Genomic DNA, 14,420 nt, shown 5'->3' on the forward strand with positions numbered 1-14,420 from the left:
TATATTTTAATACTTTTATTATATTCAAACTATACGTTTTACAACCTCCCCTGAACGATTTAAATTGACAGCTAGTAAACAACATTTAAAAACGTCCGTTTGCCACTTTTACATGCCGCGTTTAGTCGCGTTTGCATTTAGAAACTTTTTTTGTGCAAATAGTCAAAAATGAAAAACACCTGTAAACGAAATGCGGCTAAACACGAGTTACCGCGTTTACACGCATTTACAAGCTGTTGGCATTTCAGATGTCTCTGAACATCCGTCCTGCTTTCCAAAAAATGCTTCTAAACTCAACTGCCTAGAAATGACTATACAGGACCCTGTGTACATGTACTGATAAGATAACAGAGGAGAGTTCGGGGGCAGCTGAAAAAAACACCCAACTGCTCCTAAATGTCAGTTTACTAGCAGCAGTGTACGTGAAGCCTAAATGACTGAAATGCAGGAGACTGAGCAAGGTGAGACAAAAGCCTGGTACGCACGTACCAAAAGTAAGCAGGAACTGTCTGACTTCCATTTCATGTGTACCACTGTCTGTTCAACAGAAGCTGGTCTAATGGCTGGCGTCTGTTGAATGGTCTTACTAGAAAACCAGAATTCCATCAGCACTGGCAGCCAATGGCTACAAGTGCTGATCAGTGTATTCTGGTGGGGGGAAGTCCCCCAGTCAGAATACAATAACACAATGGGAGAGAATCCTACATCACACATCGTTGTGTTGATGCGTGGATCAGTCAGTTTTTTTTTAGTTCTGCCGATGGTTGAACGAAAGAAAAACTGAATGTGTTTAACCTGCTTTACATTGAGCTCTGCACATTATTTCTACTGTTGTGTGTATTGGGCCTGAAGATTGGCTACTCTAAGTACTGTATTATGCAGACCTAGGGGATGTTTTATGCATTTTCCCCCATATGAGGTATTTTTCGGGAATGCTGGATGTGGGGTAGTTAAAGGGGTTGTAAAGAGAATTTTTAAATTTATTTTTTAAATAACAAACATGTTATACTTACCTCTACTGTGCAGCTCGTTTTGCACAGAGTGGCCCCGAACCTGCTCTTCTGGGGTCCCTCGGCGGCTGTCTCGGCTTCCCCCCGCAAGTACTTCTCACGTTCATGCGAGCTCACTGTATCACACGGCCCCGCCCCCCCCCCGGCACGCCACGTCATTGGATGTGATTGATAGCAGCGCGAGCCAATAGCTGCGCTGTTTTCAATCCATCCACTCTGGCCAATCAACGGCCAGGCTGAGCGGCGAAGAGGATGTCGGGGGACGAGCGCGGGACTTTCGAGGGGTCAGGTAAGTAAAACAGGGGGGCTGGGGGGGCCGGCACTGTCAGATGTTTTTTCACCTTAATGCATAGAATGCATTAAGGTGAAAAAACTTTTACCTTTACAACCCCTTTAACTGGTGGACAGGAAATAGATAGTGTTTAAAGGGGTTGTAAAGGCAGAAGGCTTTTTTTTATTCTATGCATTAAGATTAAAAAAAACTTTTGTGTGAAGAAGCCACCCCAGCACTCCCCTAATTACTTACCTGAGCCCCATCTCTCTCCTGTGATGTCCACAAATGTCTAAGCCATCCGGGACACTCCTCCCGATTGGCTGAGACACAGCAGCAGGACCAATGACTGTTAACCATTTCTGGCTTTATGCTGCTACATAGCCTCTAGGGCTGGATCAGTACACTGGCATACATGGGCAGCTGATGATTCTCAGCAAAACAGGTATATGTGCGTGTGAACAAAAGAAGAGCAGGGAATTAATTTTAAATTTTTTGATGAAAAGGTGGAATTACCCTTTAAGTGAAACTAATGCTTTTCACAGTAAAGTACATAGCTCACTATAAAACTCCAACAGAATTTCATAGTCAGAGTGCAAAGGAAACCTCACTGAGAATGTAGTAATACTATTTCCTCCCCCACTTGCCTCTTCCCCTGACTTCTCTGTCAGAAGAGCAATGGCATCCACCCATCCATGCATGCCAGGGTGCTAGGTGTAATCCTGGACTCTGAATTCTCCTTTCGGGCCCACATCCAATCACTTTCCAAAGCTTTCCGCCTCAACCTCCACAACATCTCCAACATACGTCCCTTCCTAACCAATGAAACCACAAAGCTCCTGATTCACTCCCTGGTTATCTCTCGCCTCTACTACTGCAACTCCCTCCTCATTGGCTTACCTTTAAATAAGTTATCCCCCATTCAGTCCATCATGAATGCTGCTGCCAGACTCATCCATCTTACAAACCGCACACGTCTGCTACTCCTCTTGGCCAGTCCCTTAAGTGGCTGCCACTTACCCAACTAATTCAATTAAAAATACTTTACTTTAATTGAAATTAAATTCAATTAAAAATAACAATAATTATAAAACCATCCAAAACTCTGCCCCCAGCTACATCACTAAGCTAGCCTCAAAATACCAACCAAATCATCCTCTTCGTTGCTCCTAAGATCTGCTCTCTAGTTTCCTCATCACCACCTCCCATGCTCGCCTCCAGGACTTCTCCCGAGCCTCTCCTATCCTATGGAATCTGTTACCCCAATATGTATGACAATCTCCAACTCTATTCACTTTTAGGCGATACCTGAAAATTTTTCTTTTCACAGAAGCCTATCCTGCCTCCACCTAACTGTACTTTTATTTTCTTCATCGGGTCCTCCCCCACAGTTATTACCTTTTGTATCACTTGACCCTCCTAGATTGTAAGCTCTAACAAGCAGGACCCTCTCATTCCTCCTGTATTGAGTTGTATTGTAACAGTACTGTCTGCCATTGTGTTTTAAAGTGCTGCGCAAACTGTTGGCGCTACAGTATATAAATCCTGTATAATAATAGTAGTAATAAAGTTCATGTGCACAACTTGTTTATGAATACAATATGTAGCATATATAGAAATAACTCCCGTAGACCTGGTTGAGAACCCCTTGCTGTGGAGCGTGAGGACCCCACTTACTGTAGCTGGCTTGTTCATGAACTTCCTGATGGAAAGTTCAGAGTCGGCCGTTAAGGAAGATGTCTGGCTCACCTCCCAGCAGCAGCTGCCAGACCTGCAGGTTTGTAGCAAAAAGAGCAGATGCTGTGAGCGGGTGACAGGAGCCAGAGAAGACGGAAAATCTGACATAGCTGCAGTGATGGATATTGTAACGTCTTCCAGTGTAAACCTTAACAGAGACTGAAACGTGATTCATCCACCTTTTCTAAAAACAGAACCGTGTACTGAACATGTTAGTTCATTTGGAGCTGGAGGCACTCCATCATAGTCGTTGTAGTTTACGTTCCTACATGAAAAGACCGCCGCTTTGTTTTCAGCTGGGTGATCTCAAGTCTATGGGAAGCTTTCTTGCCTTGCAGGGTAAAACTGCTAATCAACCAAGTTAAAAAAAAAAAAACACAACATGCCAAAATCCTTTTTGTTCTCCTGGGGACAGTGTTGCTTGTTGGCATCACTAACTCCTCCTCTTCCTTTTCATTGCCATGAACAGGAAAATTTGATTGATAAGAATGTTCTATTGACCCACCAGCAATTCCTAGTGCAAAGTGTGGATGTGGCCATTTTCCTCCAAAGAGTATGCTGTCTTTACTACCCATAAACAAAAGATTCCTTGGTCCTACAGAGTCTTGTACAAGTGAATACTTCAAAAACACAACTTCCTATAAGGAGCAATTGTCCATTTGCAAAATACACATGCGGGTGTATCAAGATAACATGGCATAAGCACCGATCTCATTACTGTAGTCACTAAGGGATGTATACAACCATTATGCCATTTAACACTCTTATCTACATTTAGGTGGCCTGACCCTTTAAGCCCTTATACACACGGTCGGACATTCCGATGGATTTTGTCCGAAACTGGTGTTACATACACACGGTCGGACAAAGTTGTCGGAAAATCCGATCGTACGTAACGTGATGACGTTATTTTGTTACAACGGGACTACATTCAGGCTAGTAGCCAATAGCTTTGGTCTAGGAATTTGATCTGAGCATGCGTGGCACTTTATCCGATCAGAATTCTCTACACACAATCGGACAAAGTCCGATCGGATCATGTTGTCGGAAAGTTTTATAGCCCAGCTCTAAAACTTTGTCCGTCGGATATTCCGACGGAAACAGTCCGACGGAGCCCACACACAGTCGGATTATCCGACAACATGGTCCGATCGGACATTTTCCGTCGGTATGTCCGACCGTGTGTACAAGGGCTAAGACTGTTATTTCCAGTCTGGTCACACCTATAGATTTGCACTGAGTGAGTGGAACATTGAGGCACAGTAATTTGCTCCACTAGTAAGGACAAAGCCTGCTTTTATGATGAAGAATATGGCTGCCAAAGTGTACGTTAAATATTTAAATACTATACACAGAAAAAAATTGTTGCAAGTTAATGTATAAATTTGTGTAATTATTTTATTAAAAAAGAGATATAGTAATTGTGCAGGTGAAAAATGGTGATGAATGATAAAAAAAAGCAGCTGGCAATCACACAACAGAACGATATAAAAACTGAATAATGATAATTAGTCCAAAAAGTGTCCATAAAGTGTCCAAACACTCCTCGTGACTCTTGGGGTGATGGATGACAAAAACACCCAAAGTGCACCTTTCACCATGAAATATAAAAGATATACTCTTACCGGATAGCTAGACTCCACATTATAGGAGCCTAGTAAAGCATGGATTCAAAAACATCATTGAAGATCCATCCATTGGAAACAAACGAAAAATGGCGTTGAAGTCAGCCTTGCTGGTTTTTCCTTTCCTTCTCTCTCCCTCACGGCCACAACTCTGCTGCCTACACCGTTCTTCAAGCAGTTCCCCTACGCTTCCAGTTCCAATATCCCCCATACTTAAATACTAGATGAAACCATAATTAAAAAACCTGTGGGAGAAGATAATATACTTGTTTTTTTTTGGCTTCCTTCTGCATTACCTAGGTGAGTATGACGTCATCCTCCTTTCAGGCCACTCAGAATACCCAGGAATCTTGTCGGCAGAAGGATGACATCACCCCCTGCTCCCTGTACTACAGTAGTCAGGAAAAGGTCAGATTATTCGAAATTTTGCCTTCCACGGGTTCTTTTTATTTAAGAAAGGGGGCTGGGCACCTCATTGAATAAGCAGAACTTGCGTGAAATGCAAGGTACGCTTTAAACTCCAAATTTGCCCACTCCACTCTGTTCCACTGATGAACGTTTCAATTGATTCTGACATTTAGGTTTTGGGAAGATCTTCAAACCCTGATGTATTCAGTATGGTGGAAATGGGAAAATGGTCTTAATCACCTTGCAGTGCCTGACTGAGCTTCACAATATTAGTCTCAAAATGTCCCTAGACATTATTTTATAATAATGGCAGCATTGAACTACCTGTTGCAGTGCCCTCACAAGTGGCTTAGAGGTTCTCTGAGCCTAGAAGTTTAGCTGATGTACTTCAATGTAAGTGACAACAGCAGCAAGGAAGGTGTACATCTTTGGTAGCTTTCTATGTTTACATGAACATTTACAAAAATACAGTATGTGACGGGCTCCAGATATTGGTTTAGTGCCCAACTCCATGTTTGTTGGATGTGACCTTCAACAGTCCAACACAGATATTGTTGGTTATGTCAATTTCGAGCCAGCTTCCCTGATTTTACATTGCTTCTTCCCAACCCTGGCCACTGAGTATGCAGAATGCAGATATCCAGCCATCTTTATTATAATATTTTCCATTAACCAAAATGCTTTTGTAACTCTTATAGTGATAGGAATAATAGTTATAGAAACATTCTTTTGTGTCTGATGGGACCATGCTGGGATCAGCCAATTAAAAAAAGAATCCCTCAAGTGTTAATTGTGTAGCTTATGGCCTGCTGATGTTAAGAACTATAGCAACCCTGAGGGAATAGGCATTTACAATCCTAGTGTGAGTAGGCTAATAATAGGACCACTTTGTATACTGTCTAGTTGTTTTAATAGCAAACCTTCCTCTTCGTTATGAGGTATCAACTGACTTATTTTCTGAATATTTAATTGAAGAGAATTGCCTTATTGTCATGATGGTGATGGCGGTGCTTTGCAGGCAAAAATGTAAACTCATCAAAATGTTTAAACCTTACATGATATACTAAAAAATTTTTACTTGCTGTCTTTATTGAAGAGGTTTCCCCTAACCTTCTGTCCCAGTGACCGTCTTTCACCAAGACAAGAAGGGTGGAGAGATGTCCTAAAAAAGGAACAGACATTTTCTAAAATTGGATAGTTTCTAATCCTTTAGAACTATGTTATTAAAAATGTAGAAACTTTTGATAGTTATTACTGCTGTTTTCTAACTGTGGTAGGTCTCCAGTACTATTGGCTAAGGCCACCTACGGGGTTTGGCTGATACCACTGTTGATCCATATGCACTCATCCGTTCCAATTTAGAAATACGTCTCCATCTGGCCCTGGGCTTCTTTCTGTACTTTGTCCAAGGCTCACTGCTGGCTGTTCACTGACATCTATCAGCACCACTGCAGTGGACCGGCTGTTGACTGTGTGGTCATGGGCTTTTGGATCATCACTACTTATTGTTTCCAGAAGAATATTCTTAACAGGACCTGTTAAGCAGTGTGTTCACAAGTTCATCTACTGGGCTTTCTGGGCTTTCTACTTACCCCTACCTGTATATTAAATTTGACCATATAGATGTGGTCATCAATATAATGTGTATGTATCCACACATGCACACACCACCAGCATCCTCTCTGACTGAACTTCAGGAGGCCTTCTCTAGAAGACAAGAACCCTAGAAGAAAAATTATTAGCAAATTTTTGTATCGTATTTACTGATACTTCTTGCTCTGCATAATCCACTTGATTAGCATTAATTAGAGCAATATACAGGATAACATATTTCCATCTTACTCTCACAACTGGAGATCAGGCCAATAGAGACATATTGCAGATGGTTTGGCCATCAGGATCCTTATTTTACCAAATGGCGGGGTACCAGCCGCCCACGCTGTCCAGGGGACAAAACAAATGTGGGTTTTTTCAGTTATTGGAGATGATCCAAGAGAGCCTTTTTCAACCAGGTTTTTGTGGACCCTTAGGGCTCCTCATTTGCATGTATTGTTGTCAAAGCATGTGCAATATGCCAAGGGGAAACATAAGGATGTATCAATACTTTACTGTACTGTATTACTGTACTGTATTAATTTAATGTTATTATTAATTATGTACTTGCTTTTTATATAGATGCCACATTTACAGAATTATTGCACCTAAAGAGTATATCAAGGCAAAATGAAAAAAAAAAATTGTTAGTACATTTTTCAAATATATGCATGTTTCCACAGAGCCTTTCTCAACTAGGGCTCCTCATTAGGGTACTATGCGCTCCTTGAGCTGTGTGCAGTGGTGAATTGATCCCTCCACTACAAAGACCTCCAATGTTGGGGTGGCAGTTTTCCATTAAATATGAGCAAAAGGGATAATTTCGGCATTAACCATTAATGTTAGGGGTCACCACCATTTTCACAGTTTAAACTTGTTTTCATCATACAAATATTCATTTTTTCAAGATTATTACTGAAAATAATATGGTCATATATAGCAGGTGGTGATAAAAAAAAGACCTAAAAAAGACCCTGGGTGTGAAATACTCTAGGTACACTGCATTTCTTTAGGCTCATATTTAATACTTTCTACAACTTACTGATATACTGTATATACCTTGATTTGGTGGTATAATCATTTTTAGCAGAGGTTCCCCAGGAACTGAAAATTATTTCACATCTCCTCCAAAGCTGAAGAGGTTAGGAAAGGCTGATCTAACATGACCTTTCTCTGCAAATGATCTATGTTTGTATGTTAATTATTTCTGTGCCCTGGTTTTTCTGCAATATTGATGATGATTTTTTTTTTTATTCTTTAGGCATGTTGCAGAATGGAAAGAAGTTTGATTCATCCAGGGATAGAAACAAGCCTTTCAAGTTCAGGTTAGGACGACAGGAAGTGATCAAAGGATGGGATGATGGCATCGCACAGGTATAAATATATTCTTTCTTTAAGATAAGATGTGACCCTTGTTAAAATGAACCCACCATATACTGGGCCTATCGAGCGCAAGAAAACAAATGCTCAGGCAGAGTTGCCACCTCATGATGGTGGTCAGTGGTTAGTGTCCCTTTAAATACTGGTGGTTAATGGTATATGCCCCCTTAAATGTTGGTGATAAGTGCCCTATTACTGTTGATAGTCAATGGTGCCCCCCCCCATAACATTGGTGGTCATTGTGCCCTCTTTATGGTCAGTATGCTTTCTGTGGTCCCCTTTGCTGCTCAGTGGTGGTCATTGGTTGTTAGTATGACCCCCTAATGGTCAGTATGCCCACTGTGTATCTTCTTGCTGCTCAGTGGTGTTCATTGGATGCTAGTGTGTCCCCTTTATGGTCAGTATGCCCCCTGTGTATCCCCCTGCTGCATAGTGGTGGTCATAAATAGTTACTGTGCCCCTCTTATTGTCACTGTGCCCCTTGTGTACATTCTGCTGCTCATTGGTGGTCAATATGCCCCCACTGTGTTCCCCTTTCATTATTGGTCATTGAGAGCAATAGCAGTTACATAGGATCAGCAGTAAGGCAGAAGGGGGGCGTTTAAGGTTTTTTTTGTTTACATTTGTAATTACTGTGATTGACCATCACAGCAATTACAACATACAAAGCCACTCTGGCTCTATACATTTTGCCTGTAATTTGTGCTGACATTGTAATCACAGGCATTGTGCTTATGCCTGGTACATGCACAAAAAGTAAACAGAATGCTATTTTTATACTGTACTCCAGAATTAATGTCCTCCTGCCCACCATTTTTTCTCAATGTGGCAGCAAAAGTAAAGCTTAAAGTGGTTGTAAAGCCACTTGTAAAATCTCTCCAATCCCCTTTGTTAGATAATGCTATGTTCCCCAGTGTGTGTGATTTTTTTTTTTTTAAAAGGCGATGTGTACCTGTTTTCCATAGTGCTGATCGGCGCACACATGACCGCCTGGCTCTCTCTTCTCCCAGGCTGACAGCTACAGTGGGAGGGGCCAAGAAATCCCACTGATATCAGCCAGGAGCAGGAAAGGAGGAGAGAGCCGGGGAGTCACATGGGCACCGATAGGCGCTATGGAATAAGGTACACAGCATTTTTTTTTTAACTCACACGATGTGGGGAACATAGCATTATCTAACAGAGGGGATTGGAGAGACTTTACAGTGTTATTCTATCATCAGGAGGGGAGGATCAGGGAACTGACAGGCAGGGAAGGGGAGAGGAGAGCTGCAGATGACGAAGGCAGGTAAACTGACCACGGTGTCAGGGATTAGCAGCCATGAAAAACCGTGGTCAGTTTACAGAGGGGAGGGCAGAACCAGGAAGGATCAGCCAGATATTTCAGGTGATACAGGGGGCTAAGTTACACAGCTCAAGCACTATGCTGTATAACATGCTTTAAAGGAACAGGATCTATTTTTTTTTTTTAGGGTTACAAACACTTTAAGCTGGCAAAGTAAAGATTTCCATGTAAATTCAGCAGTATCTATGGATCCACTGATTCTTTTAACTTGCGGCTTTTAATAAATGCAACAGACACTTCTGAATTCTTTTGACTGAGTTATTTTAAATTGTCCAGGTTTGTGACAGGTTATATAGAAGTCATCGTTATAGCTCATGATTCTGAAGGCATGGATTCAAACAGGAATGCGGAGCAGATTTCTTTCTTGTTGCTCTTAGTCCTGCTTTTCATGTTTCTGCCTTTTTGGGAAGGATTGGGTACTCAGGGCCAGTGCAAGGATTTTTGTGTCTACTTAGGCAGAGGTTTATATTTATTTTGCACTTCCAACATCCAGATGTGTTCAGTATTGCCCCACAGAGGGATTACAGGTGGCCCACAAGTCACAGCCTGTATGTTTTTTAGAGACAGCACATTGGGGGTTATTTACTAAAGGAAAATCCACTTTGCACTGCAAGTGCACTTTGAATTAAAGTCGCTGTAGGTCTGAGGGGGACATGCAAGGAAAATAAAAAACAACATTTTAGCTTGCACTTGATTGGATGATAAAATCAGCAGAGCTTCCACTCATTTCAGATCTACCCCTTAGATTTAGAGCGACTGCACTTCCAAGTGCACTTGCAGTGCAAAATGGATTTGCCTTTCATAAATAACCCCCATTGTCTCTACTGCCCTAAAATCATATCTGAAAAATGTTTGTCAGGAACAACACTTGCACTCTTCTTTGCCTTTGTGTTCACTGGTTAGCCAACCACAGTGTACACATAGAAGCTTCTGTATGTTTATTTGCATGCGAGTACATTCTGCCAAGGGGAAGTGAGTGAAGAACACTGGAAACATTTGCATAGAATTTGCAGGCACATTTGATTCAATGGCCTCTCAAACATAAGGCTTTTTCAATTAGCTGCACTGTAGTAAGAGTTTTATTATTGATTTGGTACTTGCCAGATTCACAGAATAATGCCCTTTACTCACGGTTGGAAATTCAAACTGAAAAAGTCAGATCGGATTATGTTGTCAGAAAATCCGACGGAAAAAGTTTGAGAGCTGGTTCTAAAATTTTTCCACAACAAAATCCGATCTGACTTTTTCCGATCGTTTGTAGAGAATTTCGACTGACAAAGTGCCACGCGTGCTCACAATAAATTACGAGACAAAAGCTATTGGCTACTGGCCTCTTTATAGTCCCGTGATACGTGAATTACGTCACCTCGTTCCAAACGATCTGATTTTCTGACAACTTTGTCCGACCCTGTGTATGTATGCAAGACAAGTTTCGGCCAAAATCCGTCTTAAAAAATCTGACAGATTTTGTGGTTGGATTGTCCGACCCTGTGTACAGGGCATTACTGCAATAAAAGTGTATACCAAGGCTAAATGAAAAAATAAGACATATTTCATACATCTCTGGAATACATACACATTTTCCCATGTTTTATCCCTTAAAAACAAGCTGGAAGTGCAGAAAAATTACTACTGATGTGTCAGAATTTGGAATATTCCTATCTTATTCCCTGATATCACACCACAGGTATGACTTTCTAAGCCTGTGGTGTCAGCCCTGCCCTAATTCCTTTCTGATGGATTATCTCCTCCCTCTTCCCCCTCTACTCATCTTCAGAACCCCCCTTATCTCCCCCCCCCCATCATCTTCATAACCCTCCTTATCTCTTCCTCGCTCATCATCTCTATAACCCCTCTGCATCTTCTTTCACCTCGTCATCTTCATAAGCCCTCCTTGTTCACAGGCAGAGAAATTATCAGCTCACAACATTTCTGACCTGATCAACATATATTTTTTCACTTATTTCACAGATATAACAACATTTTTTGCATAGATAAATAAGTGAGCAAATAAGAGAAGTTGATTGTTTGAATTTGCATAGACTTTAATTCTTTCATGTACCACATGTCATGGCATTAAAGAGGAAGTAAACCCTGATGGGTTTACTTCCTCTTTCATTCCCTGCAAAGGTAAAGCATAATGGACTACTATGCATCGCATAGTAGCCCATTATGTGTCACTTACCTGACACAGGAGCCAGCGAAGTCACCGCTGTCCCCTGTAGTCCGGCACAGCCATCTTCTCGGTGGAGTCTCGCAGCTCCGCCGCTGTCATTCGGCGAAGCCGCGATGACATCACTCCCGCGCATGCGCACGGGAGCTGCCACTCGCGGCATATCGCCGCTGACTGCGGCGCGCTCAGTCCGCCTGCACGCCGCTGTCTACGGCGCATGCCTGTCTTTCGGCAAATATCTCTTAAACCGTGCAGGTTTAGGAGATATTTCTTGGACCTACAGGTAAGCCTTAATCTAGGCTTACCTGTAGGGTAAAGTTGGTTGTAAGAGTTTACAACCACTTTAATAGGATTCAGACAAGCTCATAGATGAAACCCATGGTCCCACCATGTGGGGAGCACAGAGGAAAGATCTGATGCCCGATCCGATGGACCTGTCACCTGCATAATGCTAGCATATAGAAGGCTTGTAAGCCGCCTTGTGATGATACAGTCTACTAAAAAAAAGTGTCTAAAAAAAAAAGAATAAAACCTAAAAATATAAACAAAAATAAATTGTAAGGCTCTGTTCACACCTAGGCGTTTTGAGGTGTTTTTTTGCTGTAAGCCTCAGCTCTAAAAACGCCCAACAAGACAAATCCCATTTGTTTCAATGGCCCCTGTTCAAATCTGAGCATTTTGTCATCTGAAGCAAAATGCCTAAAGCTCAAAAAAGTGCCACAACACCTATTAGATATTGCTGCACACACCAGTGTGAGAGGAATAATTCCATGACCATCCTTTATGGTTAACTCCAGTCTAGAGAGTAGTTGGTCGCATGCAATTTTGAGATCTAACATATCTGGTGTCTATTTACTTGCCACAATGCACTATTTTAATTTTTCTACAGGTTTTTGCTTTTAGAAAATATGTAGGGGGTTGATTTACTAAAGGTGCAAATAGACCTTAAAAAAGGTTTTCCATGAATCTTTATTAGTGGTCATGTGACCACTATGTGCCTTTCTTTTCTCGGGGGGGGGGGGAGCCTTGTGTTGATGCTTCTTTATTGCTGTAAGGATGACAGTGCTGCTTGCTGCCAGAGCCACTGTCAGTCAGTTACTAGTCCCCAACCCTTGCTGCCTGCAGTATGTACAGTGAGGGAAAAAAGCATTTGACCCAATACTGATTTTGTACGTTTGCCCACTGACAAAGCAATTATCAGTTTATAATTTTAATGGTAGGGTTACTTTAACAGTGAGAGACCGAATATCAACAAAAATGATGGCAAATCCCTTGTTGGCAATCACAGAGGTCAGACATTTCTTTAGTTGGCCACCAGGTTTGCACACATCTCAGGAGTAATTTTGTCCCACTCCTATTTGCAGATCCTCTCCAAGTCTTTAAGGTTTCGAGGCTGACGTTTGGTAACTCTAACCTTCAGCTCCCTCCACATATTTTCTATAGGATTAAGGGCTGGAGACTGACTAGGCCACTCCAGGACCTTAATGTGCTTCTTCTTGAGTCACTCCTTTGTTGCCGTGGCCATGTGTTTTGGGTCATTGTCATGCTGGAATACCAATCCACTACCCGTTTTCAATGCCCTGGCTGAAGGAAAGAGGTTTTCACCCAAGATTTGAAGGTACATGGCCCAGTCCACTGTCTCTTTGCTGCAGTGAAGTTGTCCTGTCCCATTAGCTTAAAAACACCCCCAAAGCATAATGTTTCCACCTACATGTTTGACGGTGGGGATGGTGTTTTTGGGGTCATAGGCAGCATTCCTCCTCCTCCAAACACGGCGAGTCGAATTGATGCCAAAGAGCTTTGATTTTGGTCTCATCTAACCACAACACTTTCACCCAGTTCTCCTCTGAATCATTCAGATGTTCATTTAGCAAACTTCAGACATGCTTGTACATTTGCTTATCTGAGCAGAGGAACCTTGTGGGCGCTGCAGGATTTCAGTCCTTTATGACGTAGTGTGTCACCAATTGTTTTCTTGGTGACTATGGTCCCAGCTGCCTTGAGATAATTGACAAGATTCTCCTGTGTAGTTCTGGGCTGATTCCTCACTGTTCTAATGATCAATGAAACTCCACAAGGTGAGATTTTGCATGGAGCCCCAGACCGAGGGAGATTGACAGTTACTTCATGTTTTGCGAATTATTTGCGAATAATCACATCAACTATTGTCACTCTATCACCAAGCTGTTTGGCGATGGTCTTGTAGCCCATTCCAGCCTTGCTTAAGTCTACAATCTTGTCCCTGACACCCTTGGACGGCTCTTTGGTCTTGGCCATGGTGGAGAGACTGGAATCTGATTGATTGCTTCTGTGGTCAGGTGTCTTTTATACAGGTAACAAGCTGAGATTAGGAGCACTCCCTTTAAGAGAGTGCTCCTAATCTCAGCCCCGTTACCTGTATAGAAAACACCTGGGAGCCATACATCTTGCTGATTGATAGGGGATCAAATACTTAATTCACTCATTAAAATGCAAATCAATTTATAACTTTTTTGATAATTTCTTTGTCAGTGGGCAAACATACAAAATCAGCAGGGGATCAAATACTTTTTTCCCTCACTGTAGTAAGTAGAGGACATGGAGAGCACATTGTATATAGACATGATGTGAATTGGAGAAATATGAGATGTTGGCTGACAGTGCTGGAAGGGAGAGCCGTGAAGCAAGAGCAATGCCATGTGCAGCGAGAAAGAGGATTGAACTGGCAGCATCACCAGGTATTTTACTTGTAATAAAAAGAGTTAAAAAAAAAAGTCAGAAATTGAATGCAATATAATTGAGTGATCCATTTTTAACCTTTTGGGTTTACAGACTTGCTAGGGTTTTTATTAATGTATACATAACAAGGGTAATATGTGCGTTCAGACTGCTACAAAGTCAT

General features: G+C 41.9%; 1 protein-coding gene across 1 annotated transcript in view; it reads left to right on the top strand.

The window, feature by feature from the left end:
* FKBP1B (FKBP prolyl isomerase 1B) overlaps positions 1-14,420 on the top strand; it is a 125,940-nt gene that overhangs the window by 98,514 nt on the left and 13,006 nt on the right. Inside the window, exon 3 of the mRNA XM_077488873.1 lies at positions 7,906-8,018. Coding sequence (XP_077344999.1) covers positions 7,906-8,018 — 113 coding nt within the window. The remainder of the gene's footprint in view (positions 1-7,905; positions 8,019-14,420) is intronic.

The sequence above is a fragment of the Lithobates pipiens genome, unplaced genomic scaffold (genome assembly GCF_037356315.1).
Source record: "Lithobates pipiens isolate NorthernLeopardFrog02 unplaced genomic scaffold, aLitPip1_a1.2 Scaffold_18, whole genome shotgun sequence".
NCBI lineage: Eukaryota > Metazoa > Chordata > Amphibia > Anura > Ranidae > Lithobates > Lithobates pipiens.